The following is a 17,167-nucleotide window of genomic DNA, read 5'->3' as shown; positions in this document are numbered from 1 at the left end:
CACACACACACACACACACACACACACACAAGCTCTCACACACACACACACACACACACACACACACACACACACACACACACACAAGTTTCTCACACACACACACACAAGCACACACACACACAAGTTTCACACACACACACACACACACACAAGCTCTCACACACACACACACACACACACACAAGCTCTCACACACACACACACACACAAGCTCACACACACACACACACACACACACAAGCTCTCACACACACACACACACACACACACACACACACACACACACAAGCTCTCACACACGCACACACACAAGCTCTCACACACGCACACGCTCACACACTTATGTAGCAAACTTCTTCTGTCTGACTGGTGGTGGGAGTTCAGCAGTGATCTCCAACAGGGGACGCTCCACCACTACCATTGACTGATCCTCCATCAGTCCAGCAAACAGCAGCTCCTGAAGGACAGAAAAACAATTCACAATTAAACCCAACAAACAAGTCATCATCAGCAGCCTTTCAATAGAACTATTAAAGCACTGTTAAATTTGAGTTATATTCTCCAAAATAAATGCAATATGGTTTAGAGCAGTTGGGATCTACACACACCTTGTAAGTCTTACAAACTTTAAACGCATGGCTTTTGGATTTCCTTTCCTTCTCAGGTAGGCTTCGCAGTGTCAGCTGATTGAAGAACTGCGATTTATCATTAGGAAGAGGCTGGAAAGGAAAAAAAACAAAAAAAACAAAAACAAAATTAACCCCAGGTCTCAAGATAAACATTTTCATAATTGAGCAGTTTAAATAGTATGGGGCAGATTTTTTTTAAAAGATGAAAACACTGATCCATTTAACTTATTTATTACAATATGCCAATACATGAATAAGATTAATAGCTAAATAGCATCTTACCAGGGTTTGATCAATGACACAGAACATGTACATGTCATGTAGCACAATGTGGGCTGGGTTTTTGCGACTGAAGGTCACATTAGTGACTGGTGTGTCTCTCTCCAGCCACAGGAAATGAAGTCCGTTCCTCTGCACCAGTCGACTCCAGTCAGTGTACTGTTTTTGCTCTATCGAGTACTCGAACAGCTGCAGAATCAAAAGAGCACAAACATTTACTAGAAAAACTGAGCATTTTTAATTGTACAGACTAATGCAGTGTATCATATGGACACACACTTCGCATTTCTACTCAGGTTATGGCAATGTCAAATACACCACTTCTGGGTTCTAGAACGTTTCAAAGTTCTTTTTGAGTATGGCTCTTCATGACATCATGAAGGGCGGAAATCCTTGTATGGGCACTTCTCCCAGTAGAAAGTACTCACACAGCACACCCATCACTGTGCTTCATTCGATTACTGAAGTGACAGGACTTGCCGTTCAAAAAATGTCTCTAAAGAATTGTTCATTTAAGACTACAGAGGTTTTTATCGCTACTCAAAAGCTGCTCAAAACGCTATCGCTACTCAAAACGCTTCCGGGAGCTCGTAAAGCTGATAAAAGACTCTTCTGAGATATGAAGGATGCAAAACTACACAATAGTTACTCAAGATTAGCATGAGATTGGCCATGTTATGTGCTCTTTTTTTATGTTTTGAGAAAACTGAGAAAAATGTAAAAAAAAATAAAAAAAAAGAACAAAAATTGTTTAAATTAATTCATGGTATTTTATTTATATTATATTTTGTCACTATGCTTTAACATGGCTTACCAAAGTGGCTTATCAAGCTGCTTGTTTTATTAATATCAATCAATTTTTAGATGTTCATCATATTGGATGTTTGGTATGTGATGGTCAAGTCACTACTAGTTGCTACTATTAAAATATAAAATATTTTGCTCATTTAAGTTAAAACTATTAAGTGCATTGTTTTTTTTCCCAGTGCACAACTTGAACTTTTGCACAGTGAAAAAAATAATCGATGTGCACTATATTATAAAATACATTTGGTTCACAGAATAAACACTGATCTATCCCATGTGTCCTGTGTGCTTAGTACCTGCTGATCTGCATGCACCATGAACAGGTTGTTAGTTGTTGGATGGATGGCCATGGCGCTGACTCCGGAGCTATAAACAGGCACTGTACAGTGTACCTGAAACACACGAGTCAATGATGTGATTCCTTTCCCACCACATATTACCTCCTCCTCACACGAGACTTTTGTATTAAACCTTACCTTCATCTTCGTCAGGTTGTAAACGTGAATCTCATGAGCACTATTGGCTGAGGCCAGCCATTTTCCATCCTCACTGGCTGCTAACAGGTGAATGGCTTGCCCAGAGCCTTGACAAGAAAGAGAAAAAGAAAAATAAACAAACTCAATCGCAATAAATAAATAAACAAGCCCCTTTTAAAGTTTCAAAGTAATATACATATTCAAATTCCTCTCACCTGATTTGGACTTGAGCGTGGTTACAAACTTGCACTCTGTTTTGCTCAGAGCGGCCACATGTACAGTCGAGCAAGTGGAAGCCACAAACACGTGTGAGGAGTCTGAAGAGAAGCATATCTGATTGGCTGAGCTGAGGATTTTTGGGAGCTTAGAAACCTATTATTAAAAAAAACAAATAAAAAAACAAGAAGTTCTTCAGTAAAGTCAATTTTCCTAAGTTTTTTGAGGGGCCCCACAGCTCAAATGACTGAATTCCTCTCTGTCTGCTGTCAGTAGAGCAACTGACCTTTGTGATGCTGATGTTGTTGTTGACACAATGCAGTCTGTACAGTCGAAAGCTGGCCACTGTAGAGTAAGCGATCCACTCTCCACACGGGGAGACAGCACTGCAGCTAATATGCTCCTCACCCTGATGGGGGACACACACACACACACACACACACACACACACCAATTGACCTACTGGAGTCTTAGAGTTCGGAATAACTAATATAAAGTAAAAATCTATACCTTTGTCTTTAGATGGAGTAATTTTTCTGGTTTCCTTTTAATGGTAAACTACTTCCAGGCATCCCTTCATAGAACAAACAAACAAATCATGTTTTTTTACTGTAAGTTTCATCCAATCATGTGGCAGCAGCACAATGCATATACAAGTCGAGCGTTCAATTAAAAAAAAACAATCAGACTGAAGAAAAATGTGACGTCTGTGACTTTAATCATGGCATACAGCAGATGTTGGAACCAGATGGGATGAATTTAATATTTCAGAAAATGATGATCTCCCAGGATATTATTCAACAGTCAAAAAACAATAATAAAAAAATTAATTGAGTGAGCAACAGTTGAATAAAAATAAATGTCAGAGGAAAAAAGGCCATATTGGTTAAAGATACCAAGAAAAACACAGTAACAAATAGTCCATGTTTACATTGTTTATGATGATCACCTCAGAACGCACAAAACATTAAACCTTAAATTGCATGGGCTCCAAAAGCAGAAGACAACACACCGTTAAAGTCAGTATATGATGTGAATGCACATTTGGTTACCTTTAAACATGCAAGAAATGTGACAGCATTCAAATGAATTTTAAATGTGGTATTCTTCATTTAGGTACATGCTCATATTTTTCTTACCGGTGCCTTCACTTTCTCCGAGTCTCCACAGCTCCAGATGTGATGGGTACTGGAACAGCAGTACACCAGTTTTCTTGGCACAGGACACTAAACTTCGCTATATTGAGAAAAAAAAAGTTGCCTTTAGAATAGTCACTTTGAGCTGTAGGTGCAGATAAAATCTCTGGTATTAAAACTCACATGAGGAAAATGAATCTTGCGAAAAGTAGTAGCAGTGCTCTTCACTTCAATTTTATCCAAAAGAGGCCTCATGACGATCTGGGTGTCCATTCCTGAGGTAAGTTATAAAAGGAAGGGAGAGGGAGACCCAGAGAATGTTAAAAACGCTCTGAAAAATGACAAATTTATATGGAAAACTAAGTAAATGAAACTAAACCACTAATGCCATAACACTTTTTTCCATAACACGTATATTAGAAAGTGTTGACTTTTAAAAAAAGAAGCATTTTTGTGGATTAAAGCATCTCTGATCACTAATGAATTAAATACAGTGGTGGATTTAAACGAGCAATATATCATACAAGTCTTATAGAATTTCTAAAATGCAGAATAGAGATTTTTTTATGCTCTACGCCTCGTGACATTCAAAAAACAAAGAATTACAAAATAGTGACCAAACCTCCTGACACAATGGCCATGTTGATCTCCAAAACAGCTCGGACATCGTGTGTGTGGTTCTTGAAAGTTCTGGTTTGGACCCACTCTTTATCCTCCTGTCCAAGAACCATGGAGAGGAACTGAAACTGTACTATGGTTCCCTCTGACGTTCCTGCAACAACGCTGGTCTCATCCTTTGGGTCATAATAGGACAATTTATTAGCCACAGCTTCGATTTAAGTCATAAGGATAAAAATGTCCATAAGAATCAATATTAAGGAACAATTTCACTCAGATTCGGATCACAGCAAATGTGCCCAGTGTGATAGCCACCTAAAACTAAGAAGTATGAAGTCTCTGAAGGCTGAAGGCTCATTCTCTCATCGCACAATGTTGTTTGAGTCTGGTAATAATTCCCATTTAGACGGCATGTTAGGAGAAGCAAGGACACTGTTGTTATGCTATATTAATAACACATACACATACACATATATATATATATATATATATATTTTTTTTTTTTTAATATGAATATATGTATAAAACACACATGCATATATTTTTGTATTGCGTTTGCTACTGGTTCCACATCAGGATTGTCTAGCATCAATCAAGCTAATTTACAGAGTAAAATAAAAACAAACAACAACAACAAAAAAGTCTTACTAACAGCAACTAGTTTCCAGTTACAGAAGAAAAAACTGCTTTAGCCAGGCCTGGTAAATTGTCCACTAATAATTATCAATGAAACAAAAGTGAGCTAGTCAAATCATGCTTTCAAGCACTGCAAGAATGTGGAAATCGAATGCACGTGCCAAATAATTTATTTTCAGAGATCACAAACATGAGCCCATACAGTCAGTAAAAGCTTTTCACCTGTGAGGCTGATAACGTTAGAACGTCCCACTTGGTGACCTGATGGCTTTTAATCAGCGTCCCTGTTTGCTCATCCCACATCTTAACCTTCCCAGACGAGTCTCCGCTGACGATGGTGCCATCGCTGAGGTAAACCACACTCCAAACGACACACTCCTTGCTCCTGGCTGTTCCTATTCCACGCTCCACCAGCAACCGGTGAACTGACTGACCTGAGCAGCAACAAAAAACATAAGGATTCATTTATAAAACACTTAGTATATAGTATAGAGGTGTCTATTATAACTGCCAAAAAAAGTCTACAATCCAGTTCAGTACCATCTCAGGCTCTGGTCCTAACCAGCACCAAGTCAAATATACAAATATTATATTATTAAGTAAATATTAAGTTAAGTAAGAAAGTTTGTGCCCCCCAGGACCTTTAAAGCTTTTTTCACAATTCCGCTGAGGGGGGGGGAAAAAGCAAAAAGATGTGTCCATTAAGATTTTAAATATTATATATAGTTTGCTTAAGAGATTTTCGAAGGCCAGGTGTGTGATACATAAATGTAATAAAGTATGAAAAGGGGAATAACAATGCAATGCAAAATTTTGTTGACATACAGTTCATGTTTTTGTCAGGGTTTACAACCTACCTCTTTCAGTGTCAAAGATCCGAATCATATCCATCATCCCTGCAGCGATCCTCAGGCCTGAAGGGTGCCAGGACAGCGAGATGATTCGTCCTTTTTGTTTGGCCATATTCTTTTCAAACTGAATTTTACTTTCACACACCTCAAAAAGTTTAACAGTACCATCCTCACAACCAACCTGCCAGAGAGCACATCAAAAGAACAGCTGAGTATTTAGCCATGAAAAAAGGCAACCCTTTTTCCAGATCATCTTTACTCTGTGGTGAAAATAAAATCATACTCATTTCCAAAGGTATAAAATAAATTCAAATAAAGTGAGCAGACTTACAGCCAAATGAGTTCCTTGCTTGTTGCTTGCTATAGACCAAATGGGGCCTCCATAAGCATCAAGTGTGTATTTTACTTTGTGGTTGTCCAAATCGTACTCAACGATCTCTCCGTTTAACCCGCCACTAAAGAGGCGCTCTCCGACCCAGGCCAAAGCCTCAGTGGCACGAGATTCTCGCCCAGGAATCACCTGTGAACACAAACCACGTTACACACATCTCAAATAATCCACACAGGGGTCTAATCTGTCCAGGAACCAGCACTCAGGCACCATGTATAGCCAGAGCGTAGTATTTGACAGTAAAATCTAAAACTACTCAATTCAGTTTTTACATGTACAGTATTTATTATTATTATTATGACTCATTTTCTGTACTGGTCAGTACTGCAGTGTTACTGTGTCTCAATGTCTTGTTGTGGTGTTTTGCACTAAATGTCTCGCTGGTGGTCTTTATAGTGTGTCCTAGTTAGTTTTGTGTAGTTCTGTGTTACTTTTTGTTCATTTACGATGCTTTACGCAGCACTTTGGTCCTGCTGGAAAAGTTTACTATGTACTGTACTGTAAATGGTTAGAATGACAAAAGCCTACTTCATTTGACAGACCTTTTCCTGAAAGAAGTGATCAACCACGTTGAAGATCTCCACAGAGCCGTCGGACCGTGCCACCGCGACCCGCTGAGACTGCGGCTCAAAGGCCAAAGAACGGACAGCCGAGGGCATGTAGTCGAAGAAGCGGACACGATGAACCTTGAACTCCCCCATCACTGCACGATTTAAGCTGAAAAACGACACAGAAATAGTTTTACTCTTTCCCTAATTACACATTAAAAAGAGAAAGATACTAGTTTACAACATGCCTGAATGGATTTTGCAAACCGAATCTGGCTGGTTGAATCTGAGAATTAAAACAAAAATCCTGAATACTGTTACTAGATTGTCTGAAACGGAATTGTTGAATCCGAATTTGTAAACACTGGGGGGGAAGAAAAACTATTTGGAAACAGATGTTTGATTTGTGACACTGAAAGAATTTCTGGATTTTTAAAAAGTCCATTCAGCTAAGAAATAAACAAAGACATGGTCAAATGTATGTAATATCAGAATTTAAATCAGAAAGAGCAATATTGTCAAGAACATTTGCACTTACAAAGACTTTGTTTTGGTGATGGAAGCTTCCAGAGATGAAAAAAGTGGTATTGCAAAATTGTATTAAAAAATAAATAAAATGTGTTATTGCACATATTTTTATTCTTATTGCACAATGCTGAGATGATTTAACTGCTAATGAGGAAAAAACTTGAACTCAGTTGAATTAATTTATGTTGTTGTGAATATTTTTTTCCTTCTTCTTTCAGCTGCTCCCATTAGGAGTCACCACAGTGGATCATCCGTCTCCACACCCCCCTGTCCTCTACATCTGCCTCTTTCAAACCAACTACCTGCATGTCTTCCCTCACCACATCCATAAACCTCCTCCTTGGTCTTCCTCTTTTCCTCCTTCCTGGTCGCGCCATCCTCAGCATTCTCCTACCAATATACTTCATGTCCCTCCTCTGCACATGTCCAAACCATCCCAATCGCGTCTCCCAATGAAAATCTCAACATCTTCATCTCTGCTACCTCCAGCTCCACCTCCTGTCTTTTACTCAATGCCACTGTCTCTAAACCATACAACATCGCAGGTCTCACCACAGTCCTATAAACTTTCCCTTTCACTCCTGCAGATACTCTTCTATCACAAATCACTCCTGCCACTCGTCTCCACCCACTCCACCCTGCCTGCACTCTTTTCTTTACTTCTCTAACACACTCTCCATTACTTTGCACTGTTGATCCCAGGTACCTGAACTCCTCCATCTTCTCCACCTCTTCTCCCTGCAACCACACCACTCCACTGCCCTCCCTCTCATTCACACACAAGTACTCTGTCTTACTCCTACTGACTTTCATTCCCCTTCTCTCCAGCGTGTACCTCCACCTCTCCAGGCTCTTCTCAACCTGCTCCCTACTCTCACCACAAACCACCATATCATCCACAAACATCATAGTCCTCAGAGACTCCTGTCTGACCTCATCCGTCAACCTGTCCATTACCACTGCAAACAGGAAAGGGCTCAGAGCCGATCTTTGATGCACCTCCCCACCTCCACCTTCAACCAGTCTGTTGGTCTTACTGCACACTTCACTGCTGTCACACTGTCCTCATACATGTCCTGCACCACCCTCACATACTTCTCTAACACACCTGACTTCCTCAAACAATACCACAACTCTTCTCTCCACTCTGTCATACGCTTTGTCAAACACAATGCAAGTCCTTCTGACCTTCTCTATACTTCTCCATCAACATTCTCAACGCAAATAATGCATCTGTGGTGCTCTTCCGAGGCATAAAACCATACTGTTGAACACAGAGTTGTTGTGAAGTATTCAGTGAAAATAAATTCAGATCTTTATATCAGTGAAGTGCAGTGAGGTCAAGGACAGATTCTCGATAACTTGCTTTCTTTATGCAATGTTATTGGGTGTTAAACAATCAGTGCTTGGACTCTCACAGACCCTCATCACTGTAGCAGGGTAACCTTGGCCTCTCATGGCACACTGTTTATTGTAGTTTTAGTATAGTTTGAAATAGCCAAAATAGAAATATCTTAAGAAACCAAAAAACTTTTACACAAACATGTAAAACAAATTATGATAAGACTCTGGAATAAGATGATATGCAAACAAGTATATTTAAGATATTCAGACACTCAGGTCAGTGTAAATAGGATTGTACAATCTAAGGTGAAGCTCTTGGCTTCTGTATTTCATTATGCTTTCATTGTGCATCCAAATGATTGCAATCATAAAGAAACTGTTTATAACCCCTTTATAACTGCTCTCTATTTTCCTATAGAAAGCTCTTTCACTGTACTTCTGAGCAGGAGGTTATACCGGGTGACTCCTTGAAATCTCTTCGCAGTTCATTTACACCTAAAGAAAGTTCAGAACCTTCACCTTATCCAATAAAATCTATTTCTGTCGCATTAAATGACTTTAATCACTGACTCGTGGTCAGTTTAACTCGAACTTACACTGCTAACGAAGCTGCTCTCTGATAAAGCTTCCGATTATAACTCATTAACAGAGAAATAGAAAAGGAAACAATATGATTTTGACCCACAAACACGTAAATACCAATTACCTGTTTTAAAGACTGTATTTCGATTTTCGCCTTTAGTTACTCCGAGGTTTCATTTCGAGCTGCTCCACACGTTGAGCTTACAGCACCACCACGTTGAGGCCCTTCAACCCCGGAAGCAGATACTGCGGCGCTTACTTCTTTCAAAAATAAAAGTCATGTGCAAGTGACGTTACTACTGCTACTGCTACTGCTACTACAGAGCATAACAACAATAATAACAGTGACAATACTACTATTACTACTATTACTACTTACTACTAATAATAATTATAAAATAATAATAATGAAGATGATGATGATGATGCACTTGGACAGGCCACTGTACAGACGAGCTTATAAGAATAATGAAAGAAGAAATGTAGCTAACTAAAAAAGTATTTTAGACGTTTTCATCATTTGCATCAAATATAAACTGTAAATTAAAATGACACAATTAGGGGGACAAATAAAATTGCAGATAACTGATGACTAACGAACATTAACAAAATGTGTGTGTGTGTGTGTGTGTGTGTGTGTGTGTGTGTGTGTGTGTGTTCATTTTATAAACATTTGTCATTCTCCTGATTTCATCTTGCATTCAAAAAGACTATACAAGTGAATGTCTATATTTCTGCAGCGTATGTAATCGATCTTCATGATCATAAGTCTGTCCTCCACTTGCCCTGTCTGTGGCTTTTACTTTACTTTACAAAAAAAACATAAATGCACTAAACCTTACATTCAGTACAGTGAACACCTTATAAAACAATTTACTACCTTCAGTTTGAGGATATCAGGAATTGCTTTTAAATAAACAAGAAACAACTACACATGTTTATTTTCTTTTCCACAATAAGAAACTTGGACTGTTGCATTCCGTGTGAGGTTTTTTACATGTAAGACACTAAAAACAGTCGTGCCAATCATGCAATCATGCCATTTACACCAGTATGTTATGAACTTTGCCATGTGAAAGTTGGTACCATTTTCTTTTCCACTATGAGTATCTGGGACTGTTAAAGACCATGCAAGGCTTTTACATGTGAGACGGTCAGTGTAATCATGCTACCTAGGATGTGTGTCTCTGTGTATCTCATACTTCTCTTCATCCAGCAGTTTGTTGTGGATCCTGATCTCCTGCACAAGAATGTGGGAGACGTGAGAGAGGAAGTGCAGCTCTCGGTGCATATTTAAGTAGTATGACCTACACCCACAAAGTGTTGATTTTCTGCTAATACTTTCTCTAAATAGATCTGTAAATCTGTAACACAGCTTTTAATAATGGCATTATAATTACTAAAGGATGTAGATAAAGATGTAAAAATGTTAATGCAAATGTATGCAAATACAACATTAAACAACATTTAAAACATTTTATAACTCCCAGCTGCCACACAGTAGAAATTACAGATCATGCACAACCCTTTATAAAGAACATTTTACACAGAGAAGGTTGGAGGACTATTTTGCTGACAGTTACAATTAAATTAACAATATCTGATCCAGAAATGGATTTTCAGTATAGAAAAAGATGACAAAGGGAGTCTTTGTACTGACAAGTGCACAAGGATTAAACACTAAGGACTAAAGTTTTGCAAATAGCAGCAGAGCAGCAGAGAACAATAATCTTCAATATATTCTATAAAGTAAAGTTCAGACAACCATCCAGTTTCTTTAGAGATGCATTAGGAAAATATATTTGCACTGTTCTGGTAAAAGTTGATTCTACACCAGTACTTTACAAACTGGAAATGTTGTCAGTTGTAGTGGCATGTGCCAGTTACAGGACATTAGTGACCATCCAGATGATGACGGGTTCCCTTTTGAGTCTTGTTCCTCTCAAGATTTTTAATCCCAAGTCCTTGTCGACACTGGCTTGCTTATAAGGGGCAAACTAATATGGATTCACTTACAGTATAAGAAACTAATTTATGAATTTCTAATTTATATTCATAAATTTATATGAATTTGGTCCCCTGGTGGTCTAGTGGTTAGGATGCGGCGCTCTCAACGCTGCGGCCTGGGTTGGATCCCCGGTCAGGGAACCAACCCCAGCCATTAGGGTTGCACAAGCCTTAGTGCCGATCCCAAGCCCGGATAAATGGGGAGGGTTGCGTTAGGAAGGGCATCCAGCGTAAAACATGTGCCAAATCAAACATGCGGATGGTCCGCTGTGGAAACCCCTAATGGGAGAAGCCGAAAGATAGAAAGAAAGAATATTTATCTGAATTTATATCAAATATATAAATCTATTTATTTACGTAATGCTACTTTTTGGGGATGTGCACTGTTAAACACTCTATGCAAATACAATTAAACTGAACTGAATATTACCCTGAAAAAGATTTACCTTCTCTTTACCTTTTATAACTTGCCCTCATTTTGCAGTCTGTCATTTAGTTGACAGAGCTGCCACAGGAAACCATCGTTAGGTCCAATCTCCCTTTTCTCTCTCACTGTAGCCAGAGCAGCTCGTACATCCAGCTTGTGCTTCAGCATCAGGTAAGCGATGACGACCGTTGCTGAGCGACTGTAACCCTTTTGGCAGTGCACATACACCTTGCCTAAAAATACAGTCTGTTATGTTGCACAGGAAAGTTATGAGGACATGCATACTTAATATCTATGCACTAACAATACTGAATATTGAGACTTTACCTCTGTCTTCTTTATTTGCCAGGGCCTGTTCTATGAAGTCTGCACACTCTTCGAAGTATATGCTGAGATTAAAATACTCCACGTCATTGGCTGGTATTCCGTGGTAGATAATTCCTGTACCCACATAATATTCTGCACCTGTCTTCACATGCATGTAGGAGTCTCCATCTGCAACATTAAGAATGTGGGTAACTTGCAGTTGTTGCAGGAGTCTCACATTTGTGGCCACGGACCTGTAACACAGTGCAAACATGAAATGACTGACTCTGCCATGTGACTATCTGCCATGTGACTAGATATAAATAGCACTCAAGTCTTGTTCTCTATATTTATAAAGATAGATAGATAGATGGAAAAAGTAAAAGGGACTGAAGATGTAATGATTGCCATTAGTCATGTGACCCGATGACAACGCAGACAGACAGACAGACAGACAGACAGACAGACAGACAGACAGACAGACAGATAGATAGATAGATAGATAGATAGATAGATAGATAGATAGATGGATCATAAATTTTAAAAAAGTAAAAGGGACTGAAGATGTAATGATTGCCATTAGTCATGTGACCCGATGACAACGCAGACAGACAGACAGACAGACAGACAGACAGACAGACAGACAAACAGACAGACAGACAGACAGACAGATAGACAGATAGATAGATAGATAGATAGATAGATAGATAGATAGATAGATAGTTCTCTTTCATATGTTTATGTGCAATCAGTAATCACAGCCACACTGTATGTAGTTGTTTTACTGCAGATATAATTTCTATATATGATATAACTGTTGGCGTAAAAGACAACAAATGGACCTAAAAGTTTATCAAGACATACTCATTTCCAAGCAGAATCCTGGTGTAGACTTCATTGAAATCTCTGGTTGGCATGCTGAAGTGGCCATTTTCGTCTGATAAAAGGTCATTGAGTTGCTGCAAAGAAACTCCATAGTCGGTCATATTCACCTGAAGCTTAGTTGAAATAGTATTAATCACACGGTTGAAGGTTTCTTCACTTTTATCTTTCCAGCACCGAGCTTTGGGTCCTTGTTTATTCAGTCTACTTTAAACTGCTGACTGAGTGGACAACCACTAGATGGCAGCAGATCCATATGATTGATTTTCACGATTTCACAGACTTGTTTCAGTCGCAGTTTTCTTTTTTTTTAACCATCAATGAATTAAGTTCGCACTGATTCTGCTTTATTGCGAGCTTAGTTACATTTTCATTATATATGTAATAACTGAATTGGAAAAATGAAATAATATATTGTGTACAATAGTAATATAATATGCCACCATATGGAGAACTCTAACCACAAAAATGGCACAATTAATTTAGCCCTGGCATGTGACAGTGTTGGACTGTAATAAAATATTTTAAATGTTTATTACTGGCAACCTGATTTTCATTTCAACTCTCAAGGACACAAAACAGTATCAAATATTTAATTTCAATATACAATGTTTTTAGATGTATTAAAACTCAAGTAGTGTATGTAAGCAATTGAGGGCCCAAGCAATTCATGTCTATATTTCAAATCTTTTACACGGTTTTATTTTTTTCATCCTTCCTCTTCACAAAAATGCACAGAGATGCTGGTAGAGTCCAGGAAGTGACACGACTTATACTGTGGAAGTTAAAGAGAACCTCTGATCCCGGAGCTATATAACCATAAAAATATTCCTAATAAATGCAAAGCTACTCAAGCATATTTCATATTTATCTGCCTCAATTCCACAACCTCACTTACTCACTTCTTCTGCTTCTTTTTCTTACAAAACAGAACTCTCTGACCAGTTGTGTGATGGTCTCAGTTCTTTCCTTTTGTCATGTCTTTCTGAGAAGTTTTGGATGCTTGAGCATTTTCTTGCTTGTAGAGAACGGTTTGAATTCATTAGTATTTCAACAAACAGCTAACATAAGGAAGAGGCTTAAATCTAAATCAGTTTTTGAGGAGTTACATATATCTTAGATGGCTTTCTCCATGGGTCGGAGCGGGGGGATGTTGATGGAGGTAACGTCTTCGTCTCCGGCCGTAGCCACAGGGACTGATCTGGCGTAGGGGGGCTTTCATCTTATTACTAAGACGGTTGATGTGGTAGGCCAGATCATGTATTGAACAAGTGAGAAGGTTACAGCCCCTTCTGCCCCTTCGACTCAGATGATCACTGCAAAAGCAAGCAAGCAAGAGAGAAAACAATAATAAAAAAATACACAATAAAATAGCCTTATTTATGCTCTCCCAGGACATTCAGAAAGATATTTCTCTCTTCCAATGTCATTTAATTTATTTAGTTTTTACTTGCAGTGGAATTACAACAAACAGTATTTAAATGAGGAAGACTTCATTCTGATTGTATGGAATTTGCTATGGAAGGTCTTTTTATATATATAAAAATAATTATGAAAGCAGGTTGCAAATCCCAACACGTCTAATTGTTTTATGCAAAGTATATCTTAATAATCCATATCTAGCTTGTGCTGTTTTGTGTTGAATCACTATTAGGTGGCCATTCTGCATATAGCTACAATCTTCTTCTGCCTTTCTTTTCCTTAAATCTCATCCTTAGCATTCATCTACTGATATACCCTATCTTCTTCCTCTGCACATGACCAAACTGTCTTAATCATGCCTCTTCCACCTCCCTCTAATAAACTAATTTCTAATCCTGTCCATCATCATCCATCCCAAAGCAAATGCAGCATCTTCAGCTCTGCTACCTCCAGCTCCGCCTCCTGTCTTTTACTCAATGCCACGGTTTCTAATCCATACAACATCGCAGGTCTCACCACAGTCCTATAAACTTTCCCTTTCACTCTTGCAGATACCCTTCTATCACAAATCACTCCTGTCACTCTTCTCCACCAACTCCACCCTGCCTGCACTCTTTTCTTCACTTCTCTAATACACTCTCCATTACTTTGCACTTAAACTGTATCAGCACCATATATAGCCACAATAAAGCACATTAATGTAATAATGTGCCATTCTAAAATGAGATATCTTGAAACATCGTATATTTTAACAAAAAAAAGCTTTTAATTACCAAATGCTAACCTGTATGCATTTTATTAAATGGTGCCACTAGATTGCCGAAACTCAAACGAGTCACATGGTAGAGAGAGGAAGGTACCTGCTCTGTGAAAACAGCATCCCCATATTCTTGTTCTCCTGCTGAGCAAGAAGTTCCAGTGAGTCTTGTAGACTCCACTCAATCACACAAGGTTCCCTTTTCTTCAGTCTGGAACATGACGAAGAGCACAAACATTTCAGAATTGCAAACTATTGCAATTTCAAAAAGGTTAGATATGAAAAAAAAGTGTTGATGCTTGGACATACTTTGTTTCTCTGTCAGATTTAACAGGAAGTGTTGCACTTATAGCACAAGGCACAAAATCAGCCAGCAAATACCAAGTCAGAAAACTCAGAGTGATCTTCTTCATTATGAATTTATCCTGTAAAAAGAGTTCAGTTCATTGTGGTAACCAGTTAATAAGACATTTCTGTAGAAACTGAACAGTTGCCTAAAATATCATACTCAAGACTATTTATTTACATTTACATGTACATTTGCGGTATTTAGCAGACGTCCTTGTCCAGATCGACGTACTAAAGTGATTCTCTATTAATGAATAAATCTACACTGGTACACTAGAGTACAAACTTAATATAAATCAGCCTACAACTCTGTTGAGAGTTTTTCTTTTTTTTAAACAAAGCAAACTTGGGAAGTGTTAGTTTAAGTGTTTCAGGAAGAGGTAGGTCTACACCCGTCGCTGGAAGATAGCCAGGTACTCCAATGTTCAGACATCTAGGGGAAGTTCATTCCACCTCGGTGCCAAACCAGAGAAAAGCCTTGAAGTGTACTTACCTCTTACTCTGAAAGAAGGTGGTACCTTGGTACCTTGAATGGGTATTCAACACCCATTCCTAATCTGCATTAGTCAATGTATGACATATATACAACAGTAACAATCAGGCATGTTTTATAGGTTTTACAGTGACACATAATTTTCTTAATCTGTGCTGCTTTACTCGTGTGTGAATAAGTCCTGCTTTCACATGATGATGACAGCTGAATGTCTTTCATACACAAGCCTCTTCTTGACATGATTTCTAAGAGAAAATCTAATAAAAATCCTGACTGAGTAGCATTACAAGGGTACATACCTAAGAAGCTGTGTTCTTGAATTGTACTTCTGATGTCTCAAAACTGACTGGTTACCCTAGAGCAATAGAATTCCCCGATAATTTCCAGCATTTGTGTGATGGAGAAGGATACAGCTGTGACACAACCAATTATCTGAGTCTAAAAGGCAAACCAGGAGGCCTTTTATACTGCAGGGTGGGAGGATGTGGGACAGTCACTCACACCCCCAATATTACATGCATTTTCTTGTGCAAACTGAGAATGATTTATCTGTGCTTATTAATTGTTATTAACAGTCATTTACCCTCCCATTTACAGGACATTTGTTATAATCAGTCTTTATAGTATGTTTCCTCTATGCAGTGAACAGGTATAATGTGTGTGGCTATGACTGCAACACTGCATTATACACTGCATTATACACTGCATATTCCAGATATAACGTATCTAAATAGTAATATCTAAATCTTCATTTTCATACATTTTCTTGTAATGGTTTCATAAATAGAAAATCTAAAATCTAACATGCAGTTCTTGCTGTTAAATCTTTAATGGTGTGATTTAATTATGTTTTTTATTCGACATATATTCATTTAATATATATAGTCATATTGATCTTATACAAACATTTCTTAATTATATTAAAAAGATTGACATGGTTTAGAAGTTTAAACATGATGAATGACATTATTTAAATACAATTTCAAAAATAAGGAAACAGATTTTGCATTGACTTCACTACATTTATGTTTTAATGTCCCCTAAATGCTCACAACATTTAGGTAGTGTTTAGATGCGGTGTTCCAGTAGACTGGCTTGAGTGACCTCTGATGTCACATTGTAGTGGAATTGGAAATATGCTTCACTTGGTGACTATGGTAACATCACGTTAGGCACCTCACAAGTCCCTGGAAATCCTGGTATCAACTGATCAAATGGATTGTACGTGCTGGGAGTGTTTGCTTGATGCTTGGTGGTCTGAGGCATTAAATAACACCCATAAATGATGTTTAAACAACATTAATGATCATTTTTCACAGGTTCGATAAAATAAAATTCACAGATGGAATAAATACTTCCATGGAGGCTGAGTTGAGTCGTGCACAGATTTTTTTGTGTAAATTTAAATCTATGCTCTGACACACAGTGATGTAAAATAGCTTTAAGTTTTTGTCGTATGTTCATTTTGTACAGTGAAAGGC

At 38.2% G+C, this 17,167-nt stretch overlaps 2 protein-coding genes across 3 annotated transcripts; both read right to left on the bottom strand.

Annotated features, from left to right (window-relative positions):
* Positions 1-220: 220 nt before the first annotated feature.
* On the bottom strand, positions 221-9,301 carry utp4 (UTP4 small subunit processome component). Its single transcript, XM_046865322.1, is given in 17 exon segments — positions 221-460; positions 612-722; positions 915-1,100; positions 2,015-2,110; positions 2,195-2,301; positions 2,410-2,566; positions 2,697-2,819; positions 2,921-2,964; positions 2,967-2,984; positions 3,550-3,646; positions 3,730-3,821; positions 4,169-4,340; positions 5,023-5,234; positions 5,658-5,832; positions 5,983-6,171; positions 6,585-6,759; positions 9,169-9,301. Coding segments are annotated over 16 exon segments (2,055 nt in total). The 5' UTR covers positions 6,744-6,759; positions 9,169-9,301; the 3' UTR covers positions 221-343.
* On the bottom strand, positions 9,261-12,857 carry dusp3b (dual specificity phosphatase 3b). 2 transcript variants are annotated; one of them, XR_006927740.1, is made up of 5 exons: positions 12,649-12,857; positions 11,806-12,038; positions 11,509-11,711; positions 10,217-10,284; positions 9,261-9,302 (listed from the first exon to the last, which is right to left on the bottom strand). XR_006927740.1 is itself a non-coding variant. In XM_046865323.1 (5 exons), the coding sequence occupies exons 1-3, from the start codon at positions 12,768-12,770 to the stop codon at positions 11,512-11,514; spliced, it is 555 nt and encodes a 184-aa protein (XP_046721279.1). In that variant the 5' UTR covers positions 12,771-12,857; the 3' UTR covers positions 9,266-9,305; positions 10,247-10,284; positions 11,509-11,511. The 2 variants fall into 2 exon arrangements, 1 of the variants encoding a protein (XP_046721279.1); XM_046865323.1 differs by having other exon boundaries at positions 9,266-9,305; positions 10,247-10,284.
* Between the last annotated feature and the right edge of the window lie 4,310 nt (positions 12,858-17,167).

The sequence above is a fragment of the Silurus meridionalis genome, chromosome 13, assembly GCF_014805685.1.
Source record: "Silurus meridionalis isolate SWU-2019-XX chromosome 13, ASM1480568v1, whole genome shotgun sequence".
In the NCBI taxonomy this organism is placed as follows: domain Eukaryota; kingdom Metazoa; phylum Chordata; class Actinopteri; order Siluriformes; family Siluridae; genus Silurus; species Silurus meridionalis.
Note: the sequence above shows the minus strand (reverse complement) of the source record. Positions and strands in the feature narration are given on the sequence as shown.